Source organism: Palaemon carinicauda, chromosome 5 (genome assembly GCF_036898095.1).
Source record: "Palaemon carinicauda isolate YSFRI2023 chromosome 5, ASM3689809v2, whole genome shotgun sequence".
In the NCBI taxonomy this organism is placed as follows: Eukaryota; Metazoa; Arthropoda; class Malacostraca; order Decapoda; family Palaemonidae; genus Palaemon; species Palaemon carinicauda.
The window spans coordinates 139,329,993-139,355,938 of record NC_090729.1 but is presented as its reverse complement, the minus strand read 5'-3'; the positions used below and the strand labels follow the sequence as shown (position 1 = coordinate 139,355,938).

The 25,946-nt window shown below is 42.5% G+C and overlaps 1 protein-coding gene and 1 pseudogene across 2 annotated transcripts in view; both read left to right on the top strand.

The window, feature by feature from the left end:
• The window catches only part of LOC137641510 (uncharacterized), a 380,155-nt gene that overhangs the window by 187,466 nt on the left and 166,743 nt on the right, over nt 1-25,946 (top strand). For both annotated transcript variants that reach the window (XM_068374129.1, XM_068374128.1), the window contains exons 7-8: nt 14,744-14,872; nt 22,521-22,621. In XM_068374129.1, the coding sequence (XP_068230230.1) occupies nt 14,744-14,872; nt 22,521-22,621 (230 nt within the window). The remainder of the gene's footprint in view (nt 1-14,743; nt 14,873-22,520; nt 22,622-25,946) is intronic.
• Nucleotides 23,962-25,946, top strand: part of LOC137640399 (tigger transposable element-derived protein 1-like) — a 13,659-nt pseudogene continuing 11,674 nt past the window's right edge.

The window sequence follows — 25,946 nt, the reverse complement described above, 5'->3', positions numbered from 1 at the left end:
GGACTGTTCACCCTAATTTCATCATGGGCACTCAGGATCGGCTTCCGTCTCCTCCTTTATCTGGATGACTGCCTGACTGCCTGATCCTAGTAGTAACGGAGTCATTCTCTCTTTGACACCAAGACAAACTTCTACGACTTTGCCAGGATCTAAGGATCATGGTAAGTCTCGAGAGGTCCGCTCTGCTGCCCAATCAATGACTGGTTCACCTAGGCATGACTATAGACACCAATCTCCATAAAGCCTTTCCATCAGACGACAGGATAGCAAGGCTGAGAAGAGTCGCAAGCCCTTTCCTCAGACGAGAAGAGCTTCCAACCCAATTGTGGTTACGTCTCCTCGGTCACCTTTCACCCTCGTTTAGTCCTCAACAGTCGCCTCAGGATGAGGTCTCTCCAGGGGCGACTCAGGTCCGAGTGGAATCAAGGCTGTAATTCCCTGGATATCATGATCCCTATGGATTCTTTGGAACGGACGAACCTCCAGTGGTGGGCGACAGGCGAGAACCTATGGGAAAGAATGGATCTTCTCGTTCCTTCCCCCGGTTTGGAGGCTGTTTTTGGACACTTCAAAGGAATGGGGGGGGGGGACCACATTCTGTACCACAGGACCTCTGGCCTGTGGTCAGAATCAGAAAAGTGCCTCCATATAAATCTGCTAGAGATGAAGGCTGTTCTTCATGGCCCTTCAACAGTGCCAACAAAGACCTAGCGGATCACTCTGTGGTGTGATGAGCGACAACACCACAGTAGTGGCTTACATTAACAAGCAAGGAGGTGCCTTTTCAAAGCAGCTATCCCATCTCTCAGTAGAGATACTGAGATAGACCGAAGTCCACTCGATGCCTCTATTGGCTCGCTTCATTCCAGACAAACGGAATGTGCTCCTCGACTGTCAGAGCAGAGCATCTCAGATAATGAGTACCGAGTGGTCCTTGGATCATCCAGTGGCCAACAAAGTCCTGACTTTGTGGGGTTACCCGACTGTGGATCGGTTCGCTACAGCGCTGAACTTCAAGCTCCCACTGTATTACCCCCAGCCCCAGATCCCAAAGCACTCTGGCAAGATGCCTTCCAACAACTGTGGGACAGCACTGATGTGTGCGCTTTTCCCCCGTTCTGTCTGATGAGGAGCATGCTCAACAAGACCAGAATATCGGCCAATCGCTCCATGACCCTTTATAGCTACGCTATGGCATCTTGCGGAATGGTTTCCGGACCTTCCGCAACTCCTAACGGAACTTCTGGGAGAACTCCCTCTGCGGCACAAGCTACTCAAACAACCACATGCCAGCATCTCTCACAAAGCCGTAGCTTTGCTTCGACTTCACGCCTGGAGACTATCCAGCATCTCCTCACTAAGAGAGGATTGTCGCAACAAGTTGCGAACGGGATGTCTGGACACCTGCGCAGGTCATCCGCAGGGGCCTACCAGGCAAAGTGGCGAGTTTTCTGTGGTTGGAATCGTGAAGGGGTATCTCTCCACTCGATACCACTATTCCAGCAAGAGTGGAGTTCTTCGTTCATTTCCGGGAAGAATGCGCCTTTCAGTCTCGGCAATGAAAGGCTATCGCTCAGCCTTAAGTCTAGCCTTCAGGCCCAAAAGAGCGTACTTTTCTTCCTCGCTGGTACTTTCCCTACTCTACGAAGATACGATCTTACCTGCCCTCAGTCGGAAGTGAGACCTCCTCCAGGGAACATGGTTTGAATTCTCAGGCCTCTTAGGACGCCTCCCTACGATCCATTTCGCCAGGCTTCAAATCGCCACCTAACTTGGAAGGCGGTGTTCCTACTAGCTTTGGCCTCGGTCAAGCGAGTCAGTGAACTTCATGGTCTCTCGTATGACATCGCCCATGCAAGGGGATGAAGGGAGGTAACGTTCAGATTCGTCTCTGAGTTTGTGGCTAAGACACAGAATCCGGGAGTGCCGGATCCTTGCTTCGACTCTTTCTGGATTTCGAGTCTTCGTTCTGTAACAGATGACTGTTACGATCCTCGTGGGGATCGAACCAGGTTCTTTTGAATTGATTAATGAAATTAGGATTTCTCGACCACTATACACCTTGAAACAACAGGAAATATAGAAAGAAAACTCGCAAAAGAAAACAATTTTATTTACAACTAGTCAAAGGTCAATGTTTCTTGATTGAGTACTTAGGAAGCACTGAACTAAACAAAGAAAATCATGTGATTAAACTACACTCCAGCAAATTGGGGAACTGTCAAGATAGTAGACAAATAATACAAAAAGAAAATAATACTCTTCACAGCAGCTCTCGACGGTTGACAGGAACGTAGATATTTCAGGTCCGGGCGTTTCGCGGTTGGTAATGACGGTAGGGGTCAACTCGTTCTGACATCTCGGACAAGGCTGGTCACGTCTGCATTCTGGTCCTTACGTCTTCTCTCCTTTCCTGTGCTTGTTCTCTCTCTCTCTCTCTCTCTCTCTCTCTCTCTCTCTCTCTCTCTCTCTCTCTCTCTCTCTCTCTCTCTCTCTCTCGTTCTACTTTATGTACTCTCGTTCTATCTGTCTTACTCTCCTCCTCTCGTTCTCGTTGAAATTTATATACCCCTGTATGGGAGGAGTTAACTATTGACAATTCCATATAAGGAAATTTTCTCCTTTCTTCATCCTTATTGGTTTTCCTTAAAACCACGCCTCTTTGATAGCATCTTCGCGAAGGCTGTGCTGGTGTAATCATGATCCATATGGCGCTATAATTGAAGCGAGACGTGTTTACCTTCCGTTAATGTATATTCTTCGGCGACGACACTGCTGTCCTTGTCCTATGGGTCCTCGGATTGCTACGAACAGACGATCGTTATGCCCAAGGTCTGCTGAACTAGGCACATCTAATAAATATTTTAATCTCCATCAGCGACGGTGACAGTTTCCAGTAAACACTAGCGGGACCTCCTCTCTCTCTGTTTCTCAAGTGTAGAAAATTCACATGTTTTAACATTCTTTTCTATATTATTCTATCTACCCATGACACGTCCCCCTAAAAGAAAAAAAAAAGGAAAATCTACTGATTTTATCTTTTTTTTTTTTAAACGAAATTATCAAAGGAGAAAATCACTTATCCCTAAACTGAGAGACAATTACTTCATTACTCTCGTAACATGTAACTAAACCAAAACACACACTTACTTTTTGATAGAAAAAAAAAAAAAAAACAAAAGCAGAAAGAAAACAAACGTCCATATCATTCTGAAAAGTCTCTAGAAAGACTGTCGCTATTACATTATTTTTTACCGTTATATGAACTATCTTTAAATCGTAGTCTTTTAATTCTAAACTCCAACGCATGAGACGTTTATTCTTATTCTTAAACCTATCTAAGTAAACTAATGGATTGTGATCAGTATACACAGTTAAAACATGACCACTACGTACATAAATCTCAAAGTGTTGTAAAGTTGATACTGAACTAAACATTTCCTTCTCAATAGTTGAATAATTCTGCTGTGCTTTATTTAACTTCTTTGAATAATAAGCTAAAGGGTGCTTAGTCCCATTCACTTCTTGCAACAGAACTCCTCATATGCCAATATCACTTGCATCTATCGCTAAATTAAATTCCTTGCTAAAATCGGGCAACATTAGTACGGGCTCGTGAATCATTATGGCCTTTAACTTATTGAAAGCTTTGATACATTCATTATCAAATACAAAACTGCGTCCTTTCTTGAAAAGATTAGTCATTGGAGCACTTATTTCTGAAAAATTAGGAACAAATCGGCGGAAATATGAAATCATTCCGATGAATCTCATTGCCTGTTTTTTACTGGTAGGGGTTGGGAAGTTGATGATAGCCTCTATGTTCCCATCTTTTGGACAAATCTTACCTAGACCCACTTTATGACCCAAATATGTGATCGAGGTTTTTCAGAATTCACATTTCTTCGGATTTAAAATAAGTTTTGCTTTCTCAAGGACTGCCAATACTTTAGCTAAAATGCGTAAATGTTGCTTCCACGTATCTGAAAATATTACAAGATCATCCAAATACACGACACAGTTATCAATTCCATTTAAAACTCTATTCATTAATCTTTGAAAAGTACTCGCTGCATTTCGTAGACCAAAAGCCATAACTTTGGGTTCATAACTACTGAAAAGTGTTATGAAAGCAGATATTTTCTGTGCTCGACTACTTAAAGGTACTTGCCAATAACCTTTGGCCAAATCAAGTTCAGAAATAAACTTAGCATTTCCTATTTTATCTAAACAATCTTCTGTCCTGGGGAGGGGAAAATTACTTTGTTTCGTAACACTATTCACTTTTCTAAAATCAATACACAGCCTATCTGATCCATCTTCCTTCTTAACAAGAACTATTGGAGAACACCAGTCACTTTCGGTAGGAACAATCAAACCATTGTCTAGCATATACTTAATTTCCTGTCGGACTGAATTTGCTTTTTCTGGGCTTAGACGATAAGGACTTTGTCTAATGGGTTTTGTGTCCTGCAACTCAATATCGTGTTCTAAAAGATTAGTCAAACCCAATTTATCACTAACAGTTTCTGGATAATTTGAAAACACATTGAATAATTCCCGTGTTTTTTCTTCCTCTAAGCTAGAATTAAACAACGTGAAATTATTAAGAACATCAGAGTTCTTCTCAAAAGTAATCTCTCTCTGTGGCACGGTGACAACTGGCACTGGATGTTCATTATATTTCTTTAGCAAGTTGATGTGCAACCACTTAGCTCTACGCCTACCCATGTAAATTAAGTAATTCAAATTTCCCCTTTTATCTATGATAGGAAATGGACCTTCGAACTTATAAGATAATGAGGGACCTTCTTTTTGGACTAATACTACGACTTTATCACCCACATGGAAAATTCTGTCTTTAGCTTTAAGATCGTACTTTCTTTTAGTTTCCCCTTGACGGTTGCTCTCATTTTCTTTTGCCAACTGCCAGGCTTTCCTTAAATCCTCTTTGTGATCTTCAATATTCTGTATGTAATCCTTTCTACCTTCTTCTTCCATTAACTTACACTTTAAAATTTCTAAAGGTCCTTTGGCGGTGTGACCGAACAACAAATCAAAAGGACTAAATCCCGTGGTGTCATTAGGAGTTAATCGTAAAGCCAACAAGACAAAAGGTAACTTTTCTTCCCAATCATGTTCGAAATTATTACACAACTTCCTTAAGCAACTTTTCAACGTTTGATGAAAACGTTCAACAATTCCTTGTGATTCAGGGTGGTACGGGGTGGAAGTTACAAGTTTAATCCCTAACTCTTTCATTTTATCTCTGAAGTACTTTGATACAAAATTGCTACCATTATCACTCTGTATAACGCAAGGAAGTCCAAATTTAGAGAAATAGTTCAGCAAGTGTTTAACTACAGTTTTTGCATTGCAATTTCTTACTGGGATTGCTTCTGGATATCGTGTTAGTCTATCAATGATTGTTAATAGATAGATATTCCCTCCCTTACTTCTGGGCAAAGGGCCTACGATATCAATTACAACATTCTCAAAAGGTTCTCCTACCGATGGAATATTACATAATGGAGCCCTGGGAATTACTTGATTAGGTTTGCCAGCCATTTGACATTCGTGACAACTTAAAACATGTCTCTTCACATCACTTTTCATTTTAGGCCAAAAGTACGTTTTACTTATACACTTGAATGTTTTATTTACTCCTAAATGTCCTTGTTCATCATGTGCTAATTTCAAAATTGATTCACGAAGTTTCCTAGGAGTTACCAATTGCTCTATGACCTCTTTGCTACCTGTCTTAGGACGAACATAGCGACACAAAAGTTTGTCTTTTAGACTAAATGTTTCCTTACAAACATTTTCAGGTTCATCATCGAATTCGCATTCAAAAATTCTAGTTAGTGTTTCATCTTCCCTCTGCATCTTAACTAGTTCATCCTTATTCAATATGCTAGTTTCTGAAACACTACAGCTGCTATTACTTGGGCCTGTTTCATTGTCTATCTGTACATCACTTCTTTCAACAGCTACACCATCACTGCCTCTATTATCTATGTTCGAATCCTCGAACAACCTATGACCGTAGTCAATATCTGTATCTAATCCTGACCTGGTTACTATCATTTCAGGCACTTGAACTTCACTTAAAATAGTATTCACACACTTGGAGGTAGTTAAATCATTGCCAACAATAATGTCAGTGCCGTCTACGGGCAAGGTTTCCACGACTGCTAGTTTTACATCTCCTGACACTAACTGACTTTTCAATTTCATCTTTAACAAAGGACAAACTACACAAGTGTTTGGAAACCCACCCAGCATAACCTTTTCTTTCATGCTGATTATTACATTCCTTGGTACACTCTCTCACCTAACGAGTGATACGGCCGCTCCCGTATCCCTAAGCAAAACTACTTCCCTTGAATCACCTCCTTTAAGAGAAGAAACTTAAACCTTCAGACAAAAATTCACCATAATGTTTCCTAGTTTCTTTCAAGAGACTATTCCTTCCTTAAGAAAGATTATTAACTAGTCACACAGGTTTCTTCACATTCGTACTTTCTACTGTGCAATTCCTAGCTATATGCCCTTTCTTATTACAATTGTAACAAGTGACCTCTGAATTACTGGCTGCCCATTGGCTCCTACAGTACCGAGAAATATGACCTTCCTTCCCACGTGTAACAATAATAATAATAATAATCCCTGTTCCTATTATCGTTATTGTTAGAACTACCTTTACTATGTTGTGCCTTACTTGACAAAAGATCGTTTTTCTTTTTGCTGCCACTTGAACCATGTGTGAGACTGTACTCATCTGCTAATCTCGTAGCACCGGCAAAAGATGTTTCACGCCTATCTTCTATATATAATTTGATGTCTGGGGATATATTATCTTTGAAACTTTCTAACAAAATTAAGTTCTTGAGATCTTCAAAATTATCGACTTCAGCGGAAGTCAACCAATCTCAAAACAATCTTTCTAACTTCTTTCTGTACTTTACATAAGTACTAGTATAATCTCTTTTCAAACTTCTAAACTTCTTCTGATACGCCTCTGGTACTAATCTGTATGCATTAAGTATGGTTTCTTTCACAGAATCATAATCTTCACTTTTATCCTCAGACAAACAACTATACACAGAATGTGCTTTACCACTTAAAACTGATTGTAAATACAAAGTCCACTGTATTTTGGGAGAACCTACTCTGTTCATTAATTTTTCAAAAGACATAAAATATTTCGTAACATCTTTCTCATCAAATTTCGGTATAAGTTTGAGCACTGCACTCATATCTAAACTATCAGTGTCACTATTTAAAGATGAATTACTCCCTGATCTGCTACCTGACCGTCTGTTATGAAGCGTTTGTCTTAAACGAGCCAATTCTAACTCATGCTTACGCTGTCTTTCATTTTCTTCTCGCTTTGTTTCATTTTCTTCTCTTTCAGCTGCTCTTTCATCTCTCTCAAACACTTCCTGTTCTCTCTTAATAACATAATCACGGAGATCATCGCCATCTAGACCAAGAAGTTTACCTAAATCTATCAAATATCTCGTAATCGCACTCATTCTGCTTCTTTCTATATTCTCCCTGTTTTCAATTGGTTATGTAGTCGAAAATCCTGGCAGGGTCGCCAACTGTTATGATCCTCATGAGGATCAAACCAGGTTCTTTTGAATTGATTAATGAAATTAGGATTTCTCGACCACTATACACCTTGAAACAACAGGAAATATAGAAAGAAAACTCGCAAAAGAAAACATAATTTTATTTACAACTAGTCAAAGGTCAATGTTTCTTGATTGAGTACTTAGGAAGCACTGAACTAAACAAAGAAAATCATGTGATTAAACTACACTCCAGCAAATAGGGGAACTGTCAAGATAGTAGACAAATAATACAAAAAGAAAATAATACTCTTCACAGCAGCTCTCGACGGTTGACAGGAACGTAGATATTTCAGGTCCGGGCGTTTCGCGGTTGGTAATGACGGTAGGGGGCAACTCGTTCTGACATCTCGGACAAGACTGGTCACGTCTGCATTCTGGTCCTTACGTCTCCTCTCCTTCCCTGTGCTCTCTCTCTCTCTCTCTCTCTCTCTCTCTCTCTCTCTCTCTCTCTCTCTCTCTCTCTCTCTCTCTCTCTCTCTTTTGTAATCTCATTCTGTCGTACTCGTTGAAGTTTATATACCCCCTGTATGGGAGGGGTTAACTATGGACAATTCCATATAAGGAAATTTTCTCCTTCATCCTTATTGGTTTTCCTTAAAACCACGCCTCTTTGATAGCATCTTTGCGAAGGCTGTGCTGGTGTAATCATGATCCATATGGCGCTATGATTGAAGCGAGACGTGTTTACCTTCCATTAATGTATATACTTCGGCGACGACACTGCTATCCTTGTCCTATGGGTCCTCGGATTGCTACGAACAGACGATCGTTATGCCCAAGGTTTGCTGAACTAGGCACATCTAATAAATATCTTGATCTCCATCAGCGATGGTGACAGTTTCTATAAACACTAGCGGGACCTCCTCTCTCTCTGTTTCTCAAGAGTAAAAAATTCACATGTTTTAACATTCTTTTCTATATTATTCTATCTACCCATGACAATGACCCAAACCATCTCCTACTGTGTCCAGTAAGGAGTCTGAGGTTATATCTCAAAGAACGGCTGCATTCGTCCCCAAGTGCATCTCCTACTGTGTCCAGTAAGGAGTCTGAGGTTATATCTCAAAGAACGGCTGCATTCGTCCCCAAGTGCAAGCTTTGTTTGTAAGCACTGGGAGAACAAAGAGTAGGGTCACCAAGAATACCATCTCCGCATGGATTCGTAGGGTGATCCATCTGTCCCTGAATCCTGACCCTCCTTCGTCATGTCGCCTTAGAGTGATGATGTCAGGGTTGTAGCTACGTCCCTGACCTTCAAGAAGAACTCCGTGACGCAGGTTCTACAAGCAGGGGCGTGGAAGCGTCAGACGACCTTCACAGCCCACTACCTGCAAGACGTGACACACAGGAGGCTTGATACGTTCTCTATCGGCCCTGTGTTGGCTGCACAACAGCTGGTCTAACCTCAGGCTCCTTAATGGACAGGTAGCAGAGGGTTGAGGGCATTGTTACCCGGTCTTAGTCTGCATGAATGAAAAGATTTGTCTGGCCCTTATTCTTTTCTTCATCCTCTCCTTCCTTGGAGAAAGCAGCATCCTGGGTTCTCTGCATAGCTGACCTCAAACCACTTCAGGTAAACCATGCTTCCTTGTGTTCCTAGTATTAAGTTAATACTGTCACATCCCCATACCCTGACGAGGTGGTATTGGGTAAGTCCTAGCCTAAAGTTTTCCATCTAAAGAGCTCCAGGTCAACTTCCTAGGACGAGTCGCACATAATCCTTCACACACAGCTTATGTAGGTCGCAGCCCTTGCGTAGCAAGGTGCGAGCGAGGTGCAGGGACTCTTTATTGTTGAGTACTGACACACTCAGATAATGAGTCCCCGGGCAAAGCCAAAAGCCAGTATGGCTGGGACTTTTCCACCCTTTCTAAGGGTTGAGTCACCCATATTAGATAGCGTGGTTGGATTTCAGTTACGGAACAAATGACAAATTCGGAGATAATTTGTATTTTTCCTAACTATACAAACCTTAGCTATTTAATCAAACTTGCCTGCCAGCCCTGTCCCCCGTGAAGTCCTACCTCTAAGCAAAGTGAGCTCATGACACAGGTGTGTTAGGGGTTGGGGGTAGCAAGCTACCCCTCCCTACCCCCCGCTAACTAGCGATGGGGGTAGTAAACCCTCGTTAAAATTCTAATGGCTCGTCATTTCGGTTACGCGAAAGTAATAAACCCATATTAAAAAGCTAAGGTTTGTATAGTTAGGAAAAATACAAATTATCTCCAAATTTGTCATTTTGTTTTTATGATTGTTTCTGTCATAAATTTTTGAAAGCACTGTGAATTTTCCTTGCAGGTCTGTCTGGTTCACACTGGACCAACAGAGATTTGACGTAAATGTTTCATAGTGAGCTGACACAACTTCAGGACCGACTTTTGTCTTATAGACTGAGAGGATATATTCTTTTACTGATCAAAGGGTCTGGAATGTACACAAATCTTCACACACAAATTGTGTGTTTTGTCTAGTAACTCCTAGACTGCTGGACATCAATAACTCTGGGGTTTTGCAATTTTAAGCTTGAAGGACCATGGGGAGGTTTTTACGTGATTATAGTCAGTGGTTATCTCTCATGAATCTCCTTTAGAAGAATAATTAATTTTAAGTTTACTGGTTTTCTCTTTCTTTATATAAGAGTGTAACAATAACAGTTTCAACTTGCGTTTTTATCTACAAAATTTTAACACTTTTTTTTCAGGAACAAAAAACACAAGAACACTTTGAATCTGGATCAGTTAGATGGGAGTAGTTAGATTGATTTTAAGGGCTTGGGCAGAGTGAGGGCTTGTAGGTTGAACTCAGGCCCCGTTAAAACTTCTCATGGCCACCAGCCAAAGACTTCGGATAGCGTAAAAGCAGGTCGTCTCCCTTCATGGATTACGTGGTAGGGACATCAGAGGGGGTGGAATCCATCTGTCAAGATCGGCGGGGTGAAGCTGTAAGGCCCTCCTTGAAAGTTCATCATTGGCCAGGAAGATCCAAAGGGCTGTCGGTCCTAGAAAATAGAGTGTACTGGGTAGATACTGCCAAGAGGGGGAGTGGAGAGAGATACAGTAAAGGGTGTGGAAATGCTGTTTCAATGCTGTATATAAACAAAGAAAACAATGCAGATGTCTTAACCTTTTTATAAATCTCGAAAAGGCTTAACAATAGAGGAAACTTCGTTAATTTCCCTTGGGGTCCAAGAGTCACAGATTTTATCAATAGGCTTTAACAATGGAGGTCAGATGGCATGGGTAACAGAGCGATCTTGAGGAAATACACCTGGGAAAGGTGAGGGGCAAGGTATAGAAATGCAGGTGGTGAAGTGGGGACAACATGAATTCAAGTTAAGCAACATAGAGTTCATGCTAAACTGAAACTTAACACAGGGATGGAAATAAAATCTTGAGTTGGACAGGGAGCAAAAGATTAATGGTTATTGTCGTAGCAGACTGTAGGTGGTAGAAGTTGACATTTAATAGATATAAGGTTTGGTTAGTCATAAAAAGTGCAAATCTATAAATGTTGATTAAGGGGACCGTCCGCCATGTCCGCCATTTTTTTTTCTAATGGTCCTAATTACACCATTTCTATATATGTTTTTGGACATATATAATGCCTTCATCATATAAAAATTTCAAGTGATTTGATTAAAAACTTTTGGATTTATTAGCAAAAATCATGATTTGAAAAGAAATTTAGGTACATTTTCCCCCACTACTATAATACCAATTGTATTGAAACTTATACCATAAAAACTACTGTATCAACCGAACAATTCTGTGAGACAGAATTATGATTTTCCTTTCTGTTTTTTTTTTAATGAATTTTAATTTTTTTTCCTCGTCTAGACGGAAAATAATCGTGAAAAAAATATTAAAAGAAAATCAAAATTTTGTCTGACAGAATTGTGGGATTTATATTCTTTTTTTGAATGATATCTTTCTCTCTAATATCGAACAACAAATAAGTGAGAAAAATGTATCCAAGTGTGAATAAGTATGTTTTTGAGTTATGAGCTCCCAAAGATTTGCAACAAATTTTCTCTTCTTTTCTTAAAGAAATCAAGATAATATTATTATGATAACTTTTATTCTTTATTCTTACATAAATGCAAGGTATTTGGACCCTCAGTTTACTATTCCTATGTTACGAGTTGCCAGCGATCTCTCATTGTTGCCAGTGTTTTAGTTAGCAGGTTTCAGCTTTGTACTCTTATTCATGTTTCCCTCTTTCTTGGTTCTTTTTTCTTGTACTCCACTTACTTTTTGTTCTTTCTATCACCTTATGTAACATTGGCATTGCTACAAAGTTCCAGAGGACGTTGTGAAAGCACAATCTACATACGAACTTCAAGTAAATAAACACATTCATTATAATTTTCTATATGTCTTTGGAAACTTTGCTGATGTTCTCGTAGCTGGTAGTTTTCATTTACCTACCCTCTACCAATGCCTTTCATTTCTGCCAGAAGTACGATATATCGAAACATGAGAGAGAGAGAGAGAGAGAGAGAGAGAGAGAGAGAGAGAGAGAGAGAGAGAGAGAGAGAGAGAGAGAGAGAGAGAGAGAGAGAGAGAGATCACGAATTCAATTTTGGAATGATAGCATTTGGTTGATATACTGCAGATGGAAGTTCAAATTGAGAGAGAGAGAGAGAGAGAGAGAGAGAGAGAGAGAGAGAGAGAGAGAGAGAGAGAGAGAGAGAGAGAGAGAGAGAGAGATCAACTATTATTTGATTCTGAGAGAGTTGAACATTGGTGTTATAGAATTTGTATAAATGGCAGTTTTAAATAATTTGAGAGAGAGAGAGAGAGAGAGAGAGAGAGAGAGAGAGAGATGCAAAAATAAACATAACTACGATTCTGTCAAACTTGGTCATGCAGACGACGCAGTAAGGATGACGTCATGATTTAAAGACCGCTATATCATCATTGTTTGGAAAAATGATAGACTATTTGTTCTTTTTTATGACCTAGGGTAACATTGGCATTGCTATAAAGTTCCCGAGGATGTTATGAAAGCACAATCTACCATACGAACTTCGAGAGAGAGAGAGAGAGAGAGAGAGAGAGAGAGAGAGATGAGGAGAGAGAGAGAGAGAGAGAGAGAGAGAGAGAGAACACTACGATTCTGTCAAACTCAGTCATGTAGACGACGCAGTAAGGATGATGTCATCATTTAAAGACCGCTATATCATCATTGTTTGGATAAATGATAGACTATTTGTTCTTTTTATGACCTTAGGTAACATTGGCATTGCTATAAAGTTCCTGAGGATGTTATGAAAGCACAATCTACATACGAACTTCAAGAGAGAGAGAGAGAGAGAGAGAGAGAGAGAGAGAGAGAGAGAGAGAGAGAGAGAGAGAGAGAGAGAGAGAGAGAGAGAGAGAGAGAGAATATAGCATTTGTATAAATGGCAGTTTTAGATAATTTGAGAGAGAGAGAGAGAGAGAGAGAGAGAGAGAGAGAGAGAGAGAGAGAGAGAGAGAGAGAGAGAATTATAGCATTTGTATAAATGGCAGTTTTAGATAATTCGAGAGAGAGAGAGAGAGAGAGAGAGAGAGAGAGAGAGAGAGAGAGAGAGAGAGAGAGAGAGAGAGAGAGAGAGAGAACACTACGATTCTGTCAAACTCAGTCATGTAGACGATGCAGTAAGGATGATGTCATCATTTAAAGACCGCTATATCTTCATTGTTTGGAAAAATGATTGACTATTTGTTCTTTTTATGACCTTGGATAACATTGGTTGTGCTATAAAGTTCCCGAGGACGTTGTGAAAACACAATGTACATACGAACTTCAAGTAAACAAACACATGCATTATAACTTCTTTAAGTGTTTGGAAACTCTGGCTTCTGTTCTCGTAGGAGTAGATTTCGTTCAACTACGCTCTACCAATGCCTTCCATTTCTACCAGACGTACGATAGCGCGAAACATAAGTGAAAAATTGCTATAGATATGCAAAAATAACACACAAAGATTATTTTCTCTAACTCAGTCATGCAGACGTCACAGTAAGGGTGACGTCATCATTTAAAGACCTCTATATCTTCGTTATTTGTAAAAATAATTTGCTGCAACTTTTGGGGAACATGTACGATATGTTTACGCATACATAGAAGCAATAAAACGATTTTTGATTTTTGAAAGTTATGTCAAAACCCCCATGGCGGACGGTTCCTTAAGAGTAAAATGCTTAAATTGCTCATGTTGAGAATATTCGTTAGGTTTTAACAAATATTAAAATTATATGAGCACTAAACATAAATGGTTTAATATAATTAGTTTTTCTAAATGAATAAATACATACAAACTTATTGCGAATAATTATTAAAATATTTTTCTCATTTTATGCCTTTTTTTTTCTTTTCCCTCTTTCTGGAAAAATGGTAAAATGTTTGAAATTTGTTGGATTTCGGACACTTGTAGATGATGAAAAAGTTGAGTTACAGTATGTTGAATTCCTATTGATTGAGGCATAAGGCAATAGCAAATTCAATAAACCAGCCAAAGCTATAACTATGAGGACCAGATTACATTTTGACTGGTTATATAACCTCTCTGAAACCCATTATCATCAATAAATGGTAGAATATATGGGTTAGTAATTTTGATATTAACTAATTGAATCAAATCAACCCGAATGATGACTATGGAATCCATCAGATCAAAATGGATGAGAAATTGAGGTGGTTTTGGCTCTTTTTAAGTCTGGGTCTCTCCCGTCTGACCCATGGATGTAGAATTAATGTCTGTATGACCCTATTCCCATATGCACAGAATATAAAGTACCATTACCAAATAATCTTATGTGAATGTCCAAAATTTAATTTTTAATAAATAATAAGTTTTGTCAACTGGTCAACTTGAGAAATTTGACCACTCTATCATTTTCAACTTATCCATTTTGTTTTTAAAAGCAGTAGTATCATAAATAAAGTATAAATTTTCATTAAACCATATCCTTTGACTCAAGCTTCTGAGGCCTAGGTAAAATTAGAATAGTTTTGTGCTATTTAATCATAATAATAATAAGCTACTTATAATCATGTTAGATGATCCAGCTGTATGTACTGTATTGTTGGTATTGATTGAAAATTTATCATTCCAGAAATGTCCAGATTTTGATGATCGTTCTCTCAGAGAAGTTCTTGGGAGTTATCCAGAACTGCAGCATCTAAACATTAGTGGATTTTATTCTACTGGCATAAATTTAACAATGCTTCCATCTACATTGAAGGTGTGTGGTTTAAACAATCAAAACATGTTAAGTATATAAGCATGTTAGTTTTTTTTGGGTACGTATAAGGTTTTCTAATCTGTTTTGCTTTAATATAGATTTGTAAATTAAATTTGTTCTGTAACTAGCATACAAATTAATGCTATTTAGAATATTACTTTCGGCGAAGCTGAAAAGATGAGCCTTTAGAATTTAGTGAGGATTAACTACCCATCTGCTAGTTAGCGGGGAGTAGGGGGATAGCTAGCTACACCCCTCACTCTCTCACCTGTGACTGAGCTCCACTTTCTTTTTGGCTCAGATGGAGTGCGGTTGTCACCGTTCTTCATCCTATCCTTTTTAGACTACCATTAACTTTTTTTTTGCTTTTTCTTTTCAGTGTGTTTTTGCGCTGTTTTTTCTACACGGCCATGCGAACTTGTACTAGAACAGAGGGCCCCACCTTCGGAAAGTTTGTGTGCTAGGGAAACGGATGACCACAGCTCTTTCCCTGTCTGCAGAGGACAACGCTGCGATGTAGACAACGAATGTATTGAGTGTCGGGAGTGGTCTTCCTCTCAGTGGGAAAGGTATGGGCGTAGACGGAAGAAGTCTAAGCGTGATTCTTCCCCTTCGAAGGTCTCTTCGAAGCAGGAGAAACCCAAGGCTTCTTCCTCCGTCTCCCTACCTTCCTCTGAAGCTCCTACTTGGACAGCTTCCTCCTGGGCCTGATGAGTAGTAATAGTAGTAGTAGTAGGCCATTTAACTCCTGACCAACTTTGGTCCTTAAGAGACGGGGCAGCCTCTCTATTGGGGTTGCCCTGGCTCTCCCCTCGAGCCAGGCGTGTCTCTTTCTCCTCTTTTACAGCTGTGGCCATCGTTGGAGTTGCCCAGGGATCCTTCCAAGGAGGCATTGTTGCGGTTCTTGCACTGGGGTGCTGACCTTCAGCACTCGTCAACGTAGGACGTCGACTCTGTCTGTTGTCGACGTCGTTGTTGTGTAGGAAAGCTCGTCTGCTGCCCTGCCAGCTGGTCCTGCCACTGTATCTTCTTCTCCATCTTCCGCCGCCGAGGTCTACTCCTTCCCCTGACAAACATCCTTCGGGGGAAGAGTAAAGTCTGAGGCACGTCTCTCCGACGAGTGTTTCCCTTTCCAGTAAAGGGTCTCACATAGAGACTCCTCTTTGGAGGCCTGCTGTCAATCAGCATGCTGATCCCACACTCATTCATCATTGTGTTGGAGGCAAGAGACCTCGCCATGTCCGTCCTCCACTTCGCCTTCAGGGTGCTCCCCCTCCCTCGGCCGAGAGATATCTCTTCACCTCTTCACTGCCTCGGTCTTCTTCTTTGGGAGAAATTGTCTAACCTGAATCTACTGGTTACCGACCTTCACCTCCGTCCCCGATCTCGTCACATCGTTCTCCATCACAACGGTCACCTGCTCAATAGTCTCTCCATCGTCCGGCAGTGCGTGAGTCGCCGACCCTTCTATCAGCTCGTGAATCATCTGACCATCGTCAACGATTGACAACTGGTACACCATCTAAGCATTCGGTTACGCATGAATCGCCTACGTGTTCAACTTCTCGTCAAGCTTCTGCTACGCGAGAATCGCGGAGAACTTGAGAATCGCCTGCTCACCCACCACCTCGGAAAGTACCTGCTTGTCAGTGATCCCTAACCAACAGCGTCATCTAAGCGACCGTACGTGTCACGTATACCATCACCTTCTTGTGAATTGTTCATCCGTCACTCAACTAGCCAATCTTCGGCCGTAACTCAGAGCGTTCCCAAACCATTGCGTTGATCTCCTTCAGAACGCGTTTTCCCACCTGTTCGTGAATTGCTACAGCGTGAATCATCGTACATCCGTCAGCCTCCACTCCCAGCTACTCGTGATTCGCCTACTCAAGGATCGTTGACACACCAACCGGCCTCTCTTGCAGCGGTAGCGATTGATCCCGCAGTATCGCTCGTCAAGTTGGAGACACACTCCCTCTCATCGATTATCGAGTCATTGGTTTTCGCATCGGCAATCGCCAATGCGTCTTGATCAGGGTGTTTCTGAACGTTCTCCAATGCATCAGCGGCTGTCACATCCTCATGCAAGCGAGGATCACCAAGTGCAGCCACCAAAGGCGGTGGTAGTGGCTGCTAGGAAGGTAAGATGATTAAAGGTCATTCGCCGTTGCCCCCATTCCCCTCCCCGCAAACGAGTAACGATGCAACAGGCAAGGAAGGTGGAAGGGGCAAAGTTTCATGGTTTTAGAATTCTTAAACTTCCAGAGTACAAAAAGGAATCTACTATATATCTACAGCTCCTAAGCCTTTAGCGTCAGTAATGGAGACCCTGCGGAAGGACCGTTTATCCTCTTTCTCTTCAGAGGATCTTTCGGAGAGTGCTTCGATGAGTAAGCAGCCATGGCTCAGCACCTTGATTAGAGCTGTAACAAAGGGCTTCGTCCCGATGCTTCTTGCGTGATCGACGGAAGCCCCAAGGACTTCCTTGGAATCGTTTGGTGGCTCAACTGATCTGAGACTACGGACCACTACTGCTGTTTCCCCTCTGAAGAGGAAGAGGGGACCTACTGATAAACTCCCTTCATCAACTGTCAAACTGACTCCAGTTAGGACTCAAAGGGTATAGAGCCACCTAGGGATCCATTGTCGCCTCGTCTCTCCAATGCCTCTCCGACCATATCGAGAGGCTCTCAGAGGGATGAGTCAGTTCCAGACTCCTCTCCCGTCTCCAATGGAAAGACCCCAGGAAGAGAAAACCGTCTCACCTCCAGCTCATCGGTCCCTCCTTTCTGAGATCGCTACTTCAGAGGCCCCTGGGGGAGGCTCCAGGAACCAAGTTAGCTTTACCGTTGACGACAGTGACCCACCCCGAGGTTAGACCTCGGCGTTGGATGAAGATCTCGCTGCCAGCTCAGCTTCAGACGGAGACCAGAGAGAGTCGGAGAATGCCTTTTGGCAGGTTCTGGCCATCATGAGGGCCCTCAATTGGTTACCGGAACCAGAGACAGCTCTGCAAGAAGGCAAAGACACGGTCCTAGACTGTGTTTTAGGCACCCAAAAGCCTCCAAAGACCAATGCAGCCTTTACCCGTTTCCGGGGATTAAAGGGTGTCTGGTGTAAGATGGCCTCCCAGCTTTCTAATGTCTCCAAGTTTTGCTGCTCTATCTCGTCCACTAAACTCCTCCCTTCTTGGGGTGTCAACTGGAGGAGGTATTATTATATCGTGGACGAAACTTAATCGACAATGTGTATCCATTACTCCCTTGAAGAACTGACCAAGGTAGTCTCTCTAGAGAGGCTCTCTTCGTGTCAGGTCTTGTTCTCAGCGTCAGAGACCTTGAACCAAGAGAAGGTCGCAAAGTATGCCAAGCTGGCTACTTCGTGGCTGGATCTTTGTTTGGGATCTGTAGGAATCCTGGTGCGTACCAAGGATTTCTCTAAGGAACTTACCTGGAAGGCTTTGGAGACTTTCCGTCTCTCTGGCACCCACACTAATGAGTTTCTGGCCCACTAGATAGTGACCCCTTGGGCCAACACCATTCCGAAATGAAGGGATGCGGTAGCCGAGGGATTCTACCAGCAGATCCCGAACGCTGAGATCGCTAGGCTCCGAAACTCTTCTATGGAGGGTTCCTCTTTGAGCCAAGGGACGTCGAGCAGCCAACGGAGAGTTGGAGAAAGTCCAACATGGATTCCCTCCTTCATAGGTTGCTAACATTATGGCCCTATAGACCTCCAGCCTCTCCAAAGACCTGCCAATCAAAAACATCTAGCAAAACAGCAGCAGTTACACAAAGGGGTCTAAAAAGCCCTTTCCTGTCAAGGACGGCAATAAGTCCAATCGTGGGGGGAAACATCAGAGAGGTAGCGGTAAAAACCGCAAACGCTAGGATAGGCCATCCCTTTGCTTGTCCACCAGTGGGGGGATGCCTACAAAGCTGCTGAACCAGGTGGATGCAGCTGGGGCCCAAACCTTGGATGATCTCCATGATTCGTTCAGGGTATTGCATCCCAATCATTTCATCTCTCCCTCCACTGACCGAGAATCCATTGCTTGTAAGCTCCTATGCAATGGGATCAGCAAAGGGGCATGTTCTTCAGTCGAAGTCCAGATCATGTTGGAGAAGGGCGCTCTCCAGGAGGTCCTCGACAGTTCCCCAAGCTTCTTCAGTAGACTTTTTCTTGTGAAAAAGGCATCTGGAGGCTGGAGACCAGTCATCGATCTCTCAGCTCTGAATAAGGAACAAGTTTGTTGAACAGACTTCATTCAGCATGGAGACGGCAGACAGGGTCAGGCTAGCGATAAGGACTTCATGTGTACACTGGATCTAAAGGACACATACTTCCAGATCCCAATCCATCTGTCTTCAGGAAGTATCTGAGATTCAGCATCAACAATAAAATATACCAGTTCAAGGTGCTGTGTTTTGGCCTTTCCACAGCACCTCAGGTCTTCACAAAAGTGTTTGCCCTAGTGTCATCTTGGGCGCACGGGTTCGGCATCCGTCTCCTTCGTTACCTGGACAACTGGCTGATCCTAGCAGATTCGGAGGCAACCCTTCTTCAGTACCGAGACAAACTTCTGAGGCTTTGCCAAGATCTGGGGATCATGGTAAACCTTAAGAAATCTTCCCTGTTTCCCACTCAAAGACTGGTATACCTGGACATGGTATTAGATACCAAACAGCACAAAGCCTTCCCATCAGATGACAGGATAGCAAGGGTGAGGAAAGTCACAAGGCCTTTCCTCAGATGAGAGGAACTCCCAGCCCAGAAGTGACTATGTCTCCTTGGACACCTATCATCTCTGGCCCGTTTAGTTCTCAACGGCCGCCTCAGGATTTGATCTCCAGTGACGCCTGAATTCCAATCAGGCATTTGATTCCCATGGAATCAGAGGAAAAGACGAACCTTGGATATTGGCTGGTAGACGAGAATCTGCTGAAGGGTGTCTATCTTCCCGTCCCTCCTCCCGATTTGATGCTGTTCTCAGACGCATCATAAGAAGGGTGGGGGCCCCACGTGCTGCACCACACTGCTTCAGGCCTTTGGTCAGAGTCTGAAAAGTACTTCCACATAAATCTCCTAGAGATGAAGGCTGTATTTCTGGCCCTTCAAGAGTTTCACCAGTTCCTTGCAGGTCACTCAGTAGTGGTGATGAGCAACAACAACACAGTAGGGGCTTACATCAAGAAGCAAGGATGTACTTTTTCGCAGCACCTATCCCATCTAGCAGTAAAGATACCGAGATGGGCAGAAGTCCATTTGGTCTCACTATCAGCTTGCTTCGTTCCAGGCAAGAGGAATATGCTCACCAACAATTTGAACACAGCATCACAGATGGTGGGTTCTGAATGGTCTTTGGATCATCTAGTAGCCAACAAAATCCTGACTTTGTGGGGTTCACCGACTGTGGACCTGTTCGCAAAGGGCCTGAACTTCAGGCTCCCATTTTACTGCTCCCAGTCCCAGATCCCAAGGTTTTCTGGCAAGATGCATTCCAACAAGAGTGGGACAACATCAATGTATACACATTCCCACCATTTTGTCTGATGAGAATGACCCTCATAGTTCTGCTATAGCATCACTTGGAATGGTTCCCGGATCTTCTGCTGCTCCTGACGGAGCCTCAAAGAGAATTTCCTTCATGACCCGATCTACTCAGACAACCACTTGTCAACATCTACCACAAGGCAGTAGCTTCGCTACGTGTTCACTCCTGGAGACTATCCAGCACCTCCTCACTCGAGAGGATTTTCGCAACAAGTTGCGAAAAGTATGTCTGGATTCATGTGAAAATCATCGGCTTCAGTCTACTAGGCTAAGTAGAATGTCTTCTGTGGTTGGTGTCATGGAAGGGGTCTCCATCCACTCGATGCCACTACTCCAGCAATAGCCGAGTTTCTCATGTATTTGCGGGAAGAAATTTGCCTTTCAGTTTCAGCATTTAAAGGCTATCGCTCAGCCTTAAGTCTCACCTAAGGGTCACCTTTAAACTGAAAGGAATGGACATTTTCTCATCGCTAGAACTGTCCCTCCTCATACGGAGTTATGAACTTACCTGTCCTCAGTTGGAAGTGAGACCTTCTCCATGGAGCGAGGTTCAAGTTCTTCGGTCCCTTAAAAGACCTCTGTATGAACCATTGCGCCAGGCAACAGATCATCACCTGACTTGGAAGACAATGTTTTTACTGGCCTTTGCCTCAGCCACACAAGTCAGCAAACTTCTTGGTCTCTTATGTGACGTCACCCATTCAATAGGATGAGAAGTAAGCTTCAGCTTCGTCCCTGAGTTTGTTGCAAAGACTCAGAATCCGGGGCTTTTGGACCCTAGATTTGAATGTTTCCGGATAGCGTGTCTGTGCTCTGTAACTGACGAGCCAGATTATCTGTTACTATGCCCAGTAAAGTGTTTGAGGTGCTACCTCAAGAGAACAGCCGCGGCTCGGCCCAGAGAGCTCTCACTCCTTCAGCACAGGTAGAAACAAGAGGAGGGTCACGAAGAACACAACCTCCACATGGATTCAAAGGGTCATTGACTTTGTCCTGAATCCCGACCCTCCTCCAACACGTCGTCCCAGAGCTGATGATGTCAGGGGTGTTGCTATGTCCCTGGCCTTCAAAAAGAACTACTCTGTGATGCAGGTACTGCAAGCAGGTGTGTGGAAACGCCAAACTACATTCACCGCCCACTACTTGCAAGACATGCCCCACAGGAACCTCGATACGTTTTCTGTCGGTCCTGTGGTGGCTGCACAACAGCCTGTTTAGTACCTCAAGCTCCTTATTCGAACAAGTAGCAGAAGGTTGAGGGCATTGGTTACCCAGATTTTAGTCTGAGTGAATGAAAAGCAATGTCTGACTTTTCTTTTCTTCATCCTCCCCTCTCTTGGGGAAATCAGTACAAGCTTACCTCAAACCTCTGCAGGTAAACCATTGCTCCTTTATGTAACCTAATATTGTTCCAATATTGTTGTGTCCCCATACCCTGGCGAAGTGGTATTGGGAATGTCTCAGTCTCTTCAGTTATTTCCTACAAGACTCTGAATAACTTTTACCTTGACAGTCACATTGCTAGTATATCACCACACTCAGCTTGTGTAGGCCGCAAACTATGCTCAGCAGATTTAGCGAGGTGTTAGAGTCTCCTTATTGTTGCACGAAGATGGGCTGGTACATCCACCCTCCTCATGGTTGAATCACCCCTATAAATAGCAATGGTTTTTATTCCAGTTACGGAACAATTGACAAATTTGGAGGTAATTTGTATTTTTCCTAACAATAGAAACTTTAGCTATATATACATACTCCTGTTCCCCGTCGAAGTCCTACCTCCAAGCAAAGTGAAGCTCAGTTACAGGTGTGTGAGTGAGGGTGTAGCTAGCAACCCCCCTTTCCCCTGCTAACAAGCGGATGGGTAGTTAACCCTTGTTAAATTCTAATGGCTCGTCCTGTCAGCTTCGCCGAAAGTATTACCCTTATAAAGCTAAGGTTTGTATCATTTGGAAAAATACAAATTAACTCCGAATTTGTCATATTGTTTACGATAAACCTTTTTGTATTTTCATGTGAATTGATTTGAATAAAAGATGCAAGGTTTTATTTTTAAATTGAAATTTTGATAATTGTGATTTTTGGTTATTTCCAGGTATTGAAACTCTCTATTTGCCACAGTATCACACCTGAAAACCTGAAATTGATAGGCGATAGATGTCCAAGCTTGGAAGTACTCAACATAAGTCAGATAGTGTGAGTATTTTTTTTATAAAGTTGAGATTCTTGGTTAGTGCTTACGTTTTTTGTGTACAGGGTGTCCTCTGGTTAGGACGATCCCGACTTATGCTGTTTCGAGGTTACGAACGCGGCCCATAAAAATTTAAAGAATGATATTAAGCGTTACCTAAGCGACGTAAACAATTGCGAACTAGTTTCTAGCGCGCAGCGGATGAATACGCTTTTGTTTCGGTTGTGGGCGAGGAAGACTGCGTCAGTTGCGTTACTCAGTTTGAGTAATACGCCATTTTGATTGTGTATGCCGGTTCTCTCTCATACGTGTTTGATTGTTTTTTTTAACTTTTTGCCCTTTATTATGGCTCCAAAGCATCAGGCAGATTCTTCTGATGGTAGTGCATCAAAGAAAAGAAAGACCATCACCCTGGAAGTGAAATTAGACTGTATTAAGCGATCTAAATCGGTGAAACGCCAACAAACATCGGCCGGTTGCTTAGCCTTAGTCGTTCGACCATGGCTACCTTTCTTAAGGACAAAGAGTGCATCGTTGAACATATGAAAGGATCTGCTCCTATGAAATTAACAGTGATAACCAAGCAGCGTAGTGGCTTAATAATTGAAATGGAAAGGTTATCGGTGCTATGGTTGGAAGATCAAAATCAACGGCATATTCCGTTGAGCCTTGTGGTGATTCAGGAGAAGGCGAAAAGATTGTTTGAAGTGTTAAAAAAAGAAAAGGGGGATGAAAGTGAAAGTGAAGAGTTTTCGTCTAGTATGGGTTGGGTTATGCGATTTAAGGCTCAGGCCAATTACCATAACCTTAAAGTGCAAGGTGAAGCTGCTAGTGGGGATGAGAAAGCAGCACGTGAATTTCCTAAAACGTTGGCTGAGATAATTAAGTGGTGGGGGGTATTCTGCTTATCGAGTGTTCAACATGGATGAGACAGGTTTATTTTGGAAGCCTATGCCTAACCGCACGTACATTGCAAAGGAGAAGTTAGCACCCGGTCATAAAGCCAGCAAGTCTTGGGGGAAATGCTGCTGGCGACTTCAAACTGAAGCCATTGCTGGTGTATCAGGCTGAAAATCCAAGGGCACTCAATGGCATTTGGAAGAGTCAACTCCCAGTCATTTGGAAGGCAAATAAGAAGGTATGGGTGACACATGCAGTGTTTGAGGACTGGTTTATCAACCATTTTGTGCCTAGTGTGGAGCGGTATTGCACCAAAAAGGGTAAACCCTTTAAGGTGTTGCTAGTGCTGGACAATGCCCCTGGACACCCTGCCCAGCTGGGAGACTTTCACCTTAATGTCAAGGTGGTTTACCTTCCACCTAATACCATGGCCCTTTTACAGCCTATGGACCAAGGAGTGATTGCTTCGTTCAAGGCCTACTACCTCCAAAGGACAATTGCTATGGCATTACAGGCAACTGAAACAAAGAAGGACTTGACTCTGAAGGACTTTTGGAAATCCTATAACATCCTTGATGCTGTGAAGAACATAGCTGATTCCTGGGAGGAGGTGAAGATCACAGACATGAATGGTGTTCGGAGGAAACTATTTCCTCAATTTGTGAATGATTTTCATGTGTTTGAGGACACAGTTGACCATGTTATAAGAACATTGTTGCCCTGAGTAAGGAAATTGATCTGGATATGGAGGTTGATGATGTTGCAGATTTGCTGGAATCTCATGGAGAGGAGTTATCTGCTGGGGACTCGATACAACTGGAGAAGCAGATCATAGAGGAAGAAGAAGAAACCCCCACTCCAAAGGCTAAAACTTTCACAAGGCAGGGCTTGTCAAAAGGTTTTGCTGAGATACAGTAAGCGTTGGCAACTTTTGAGGCTCAGGATTGTAACATGGAAAGGTTCACTAGGGTTTCCAGAGGCATCATGGATTTACTGCAGTGTTACAGGGAGATCTTGGATGAGAAGAGGATCCTGTCTGTCCAGTCTAACCAGGAGCAGTTTTTTAAGAAAGTAGAGAGACCTGTACCCTCTGCATCAGCTGCCTCTACTACCCCAAATTTGCCAGCAACAGAGCCTCTTCCCTTTACTTCAGCTGCCTCTATTGCCACAGAGCCTCTACCGTCTACCTCGGCTTTCTCTATTGCTGCAAAGCCTCTACCGTCTACCTCAGCTGCCTCTGCTACTCCAGCTTCTCCACCAACTTCTGTAGGTTCTGCCTCACCTCCAGACTCACCTGCTCCAGCTTCTCCACCATCTTCTGTCTCACTTCCAGAGAATCCTTACTCACCTGCCCCAGTTTCTCCAGCATCTTCTGCAACTTCCTCTCCACAATAAACCTGTCTCTCCATCCCTTGCAACATCCCTTCTAGTGTGCAAGCCGACCATAGGAATAAGGTAAGGAATTGTTTTTTTTTTTATTAATATTTACTTTAATTCATGTGGTGAGGAATTGTTTTCTCTTTTTCTAATACTTTTTTATGTCATTTGTTACATTTTATTATAGTACAATATTTTACAGTACAGTACAGTATGTATAGAGTAATTTATTTATGATGTTCTGACTTACTCTGAAATTTGGGTTACACTGCGTCTTAAGAACGGATCAACTTCGTAAGTCGAGGACCCCCTGTAAATGTTATTTTTTTATGATGTAGAATTTAGTCTGTTCATACGTGGATACAATCCTTTGTCCTTTACATTGGAGAAGATAACAGCGCAAGATGGTGTTATGACCATAAAGGCTTTTAATGAGGTGCCAACAACCTTACTGGTTGTTACCATTGGTAGCATGGGGAAGCACTTCACCTGTTCACTGATTACAAAGTCACTTTTGATTGCAGCTGTTGTAAAGAGCAGATGTTTTTCTTCTGCTCTTTTGTTTTCACTAGCTATGTTAACTTATAATTTTCTTTCTCTTTCAGGTATCTTGCGACTACGTATGTTGGATTGTGCATGGCATGCTGGATCCTGGCATACCGAGCCGTTCTTGCAGTACCTTCAGGTCAGCAATGGCGACAGACTTACCCTTCATGCAGAAGACATTTCTGTATAGAGGTGGAACAGGTATTCTTTTGGTTTTCTCCGGCTTTTGGGGTCATCCTCTAAGTGGGAGAAATCCTGACTTCTGCGTCCCTCCTTTGTACCATTCCTCCTTCCTTTGCCCCTTCGTCCTCCAGAGGCTAAGAGTGATATGTTTTTGTCGGGCAATCATCTGGTAAGGAAGTCCTTCCTGTTTCCTTTAGAGAAGTGAAGTCATTCCCTACCTGTGGGGAGTCCTTGGAGCTAACGGTCCCCCCTACACACACCATCTCTATTGTGGATGGATAGTATTTCCATTTTCATCCTTTAAAGCAAACATTTGTTGGTGGC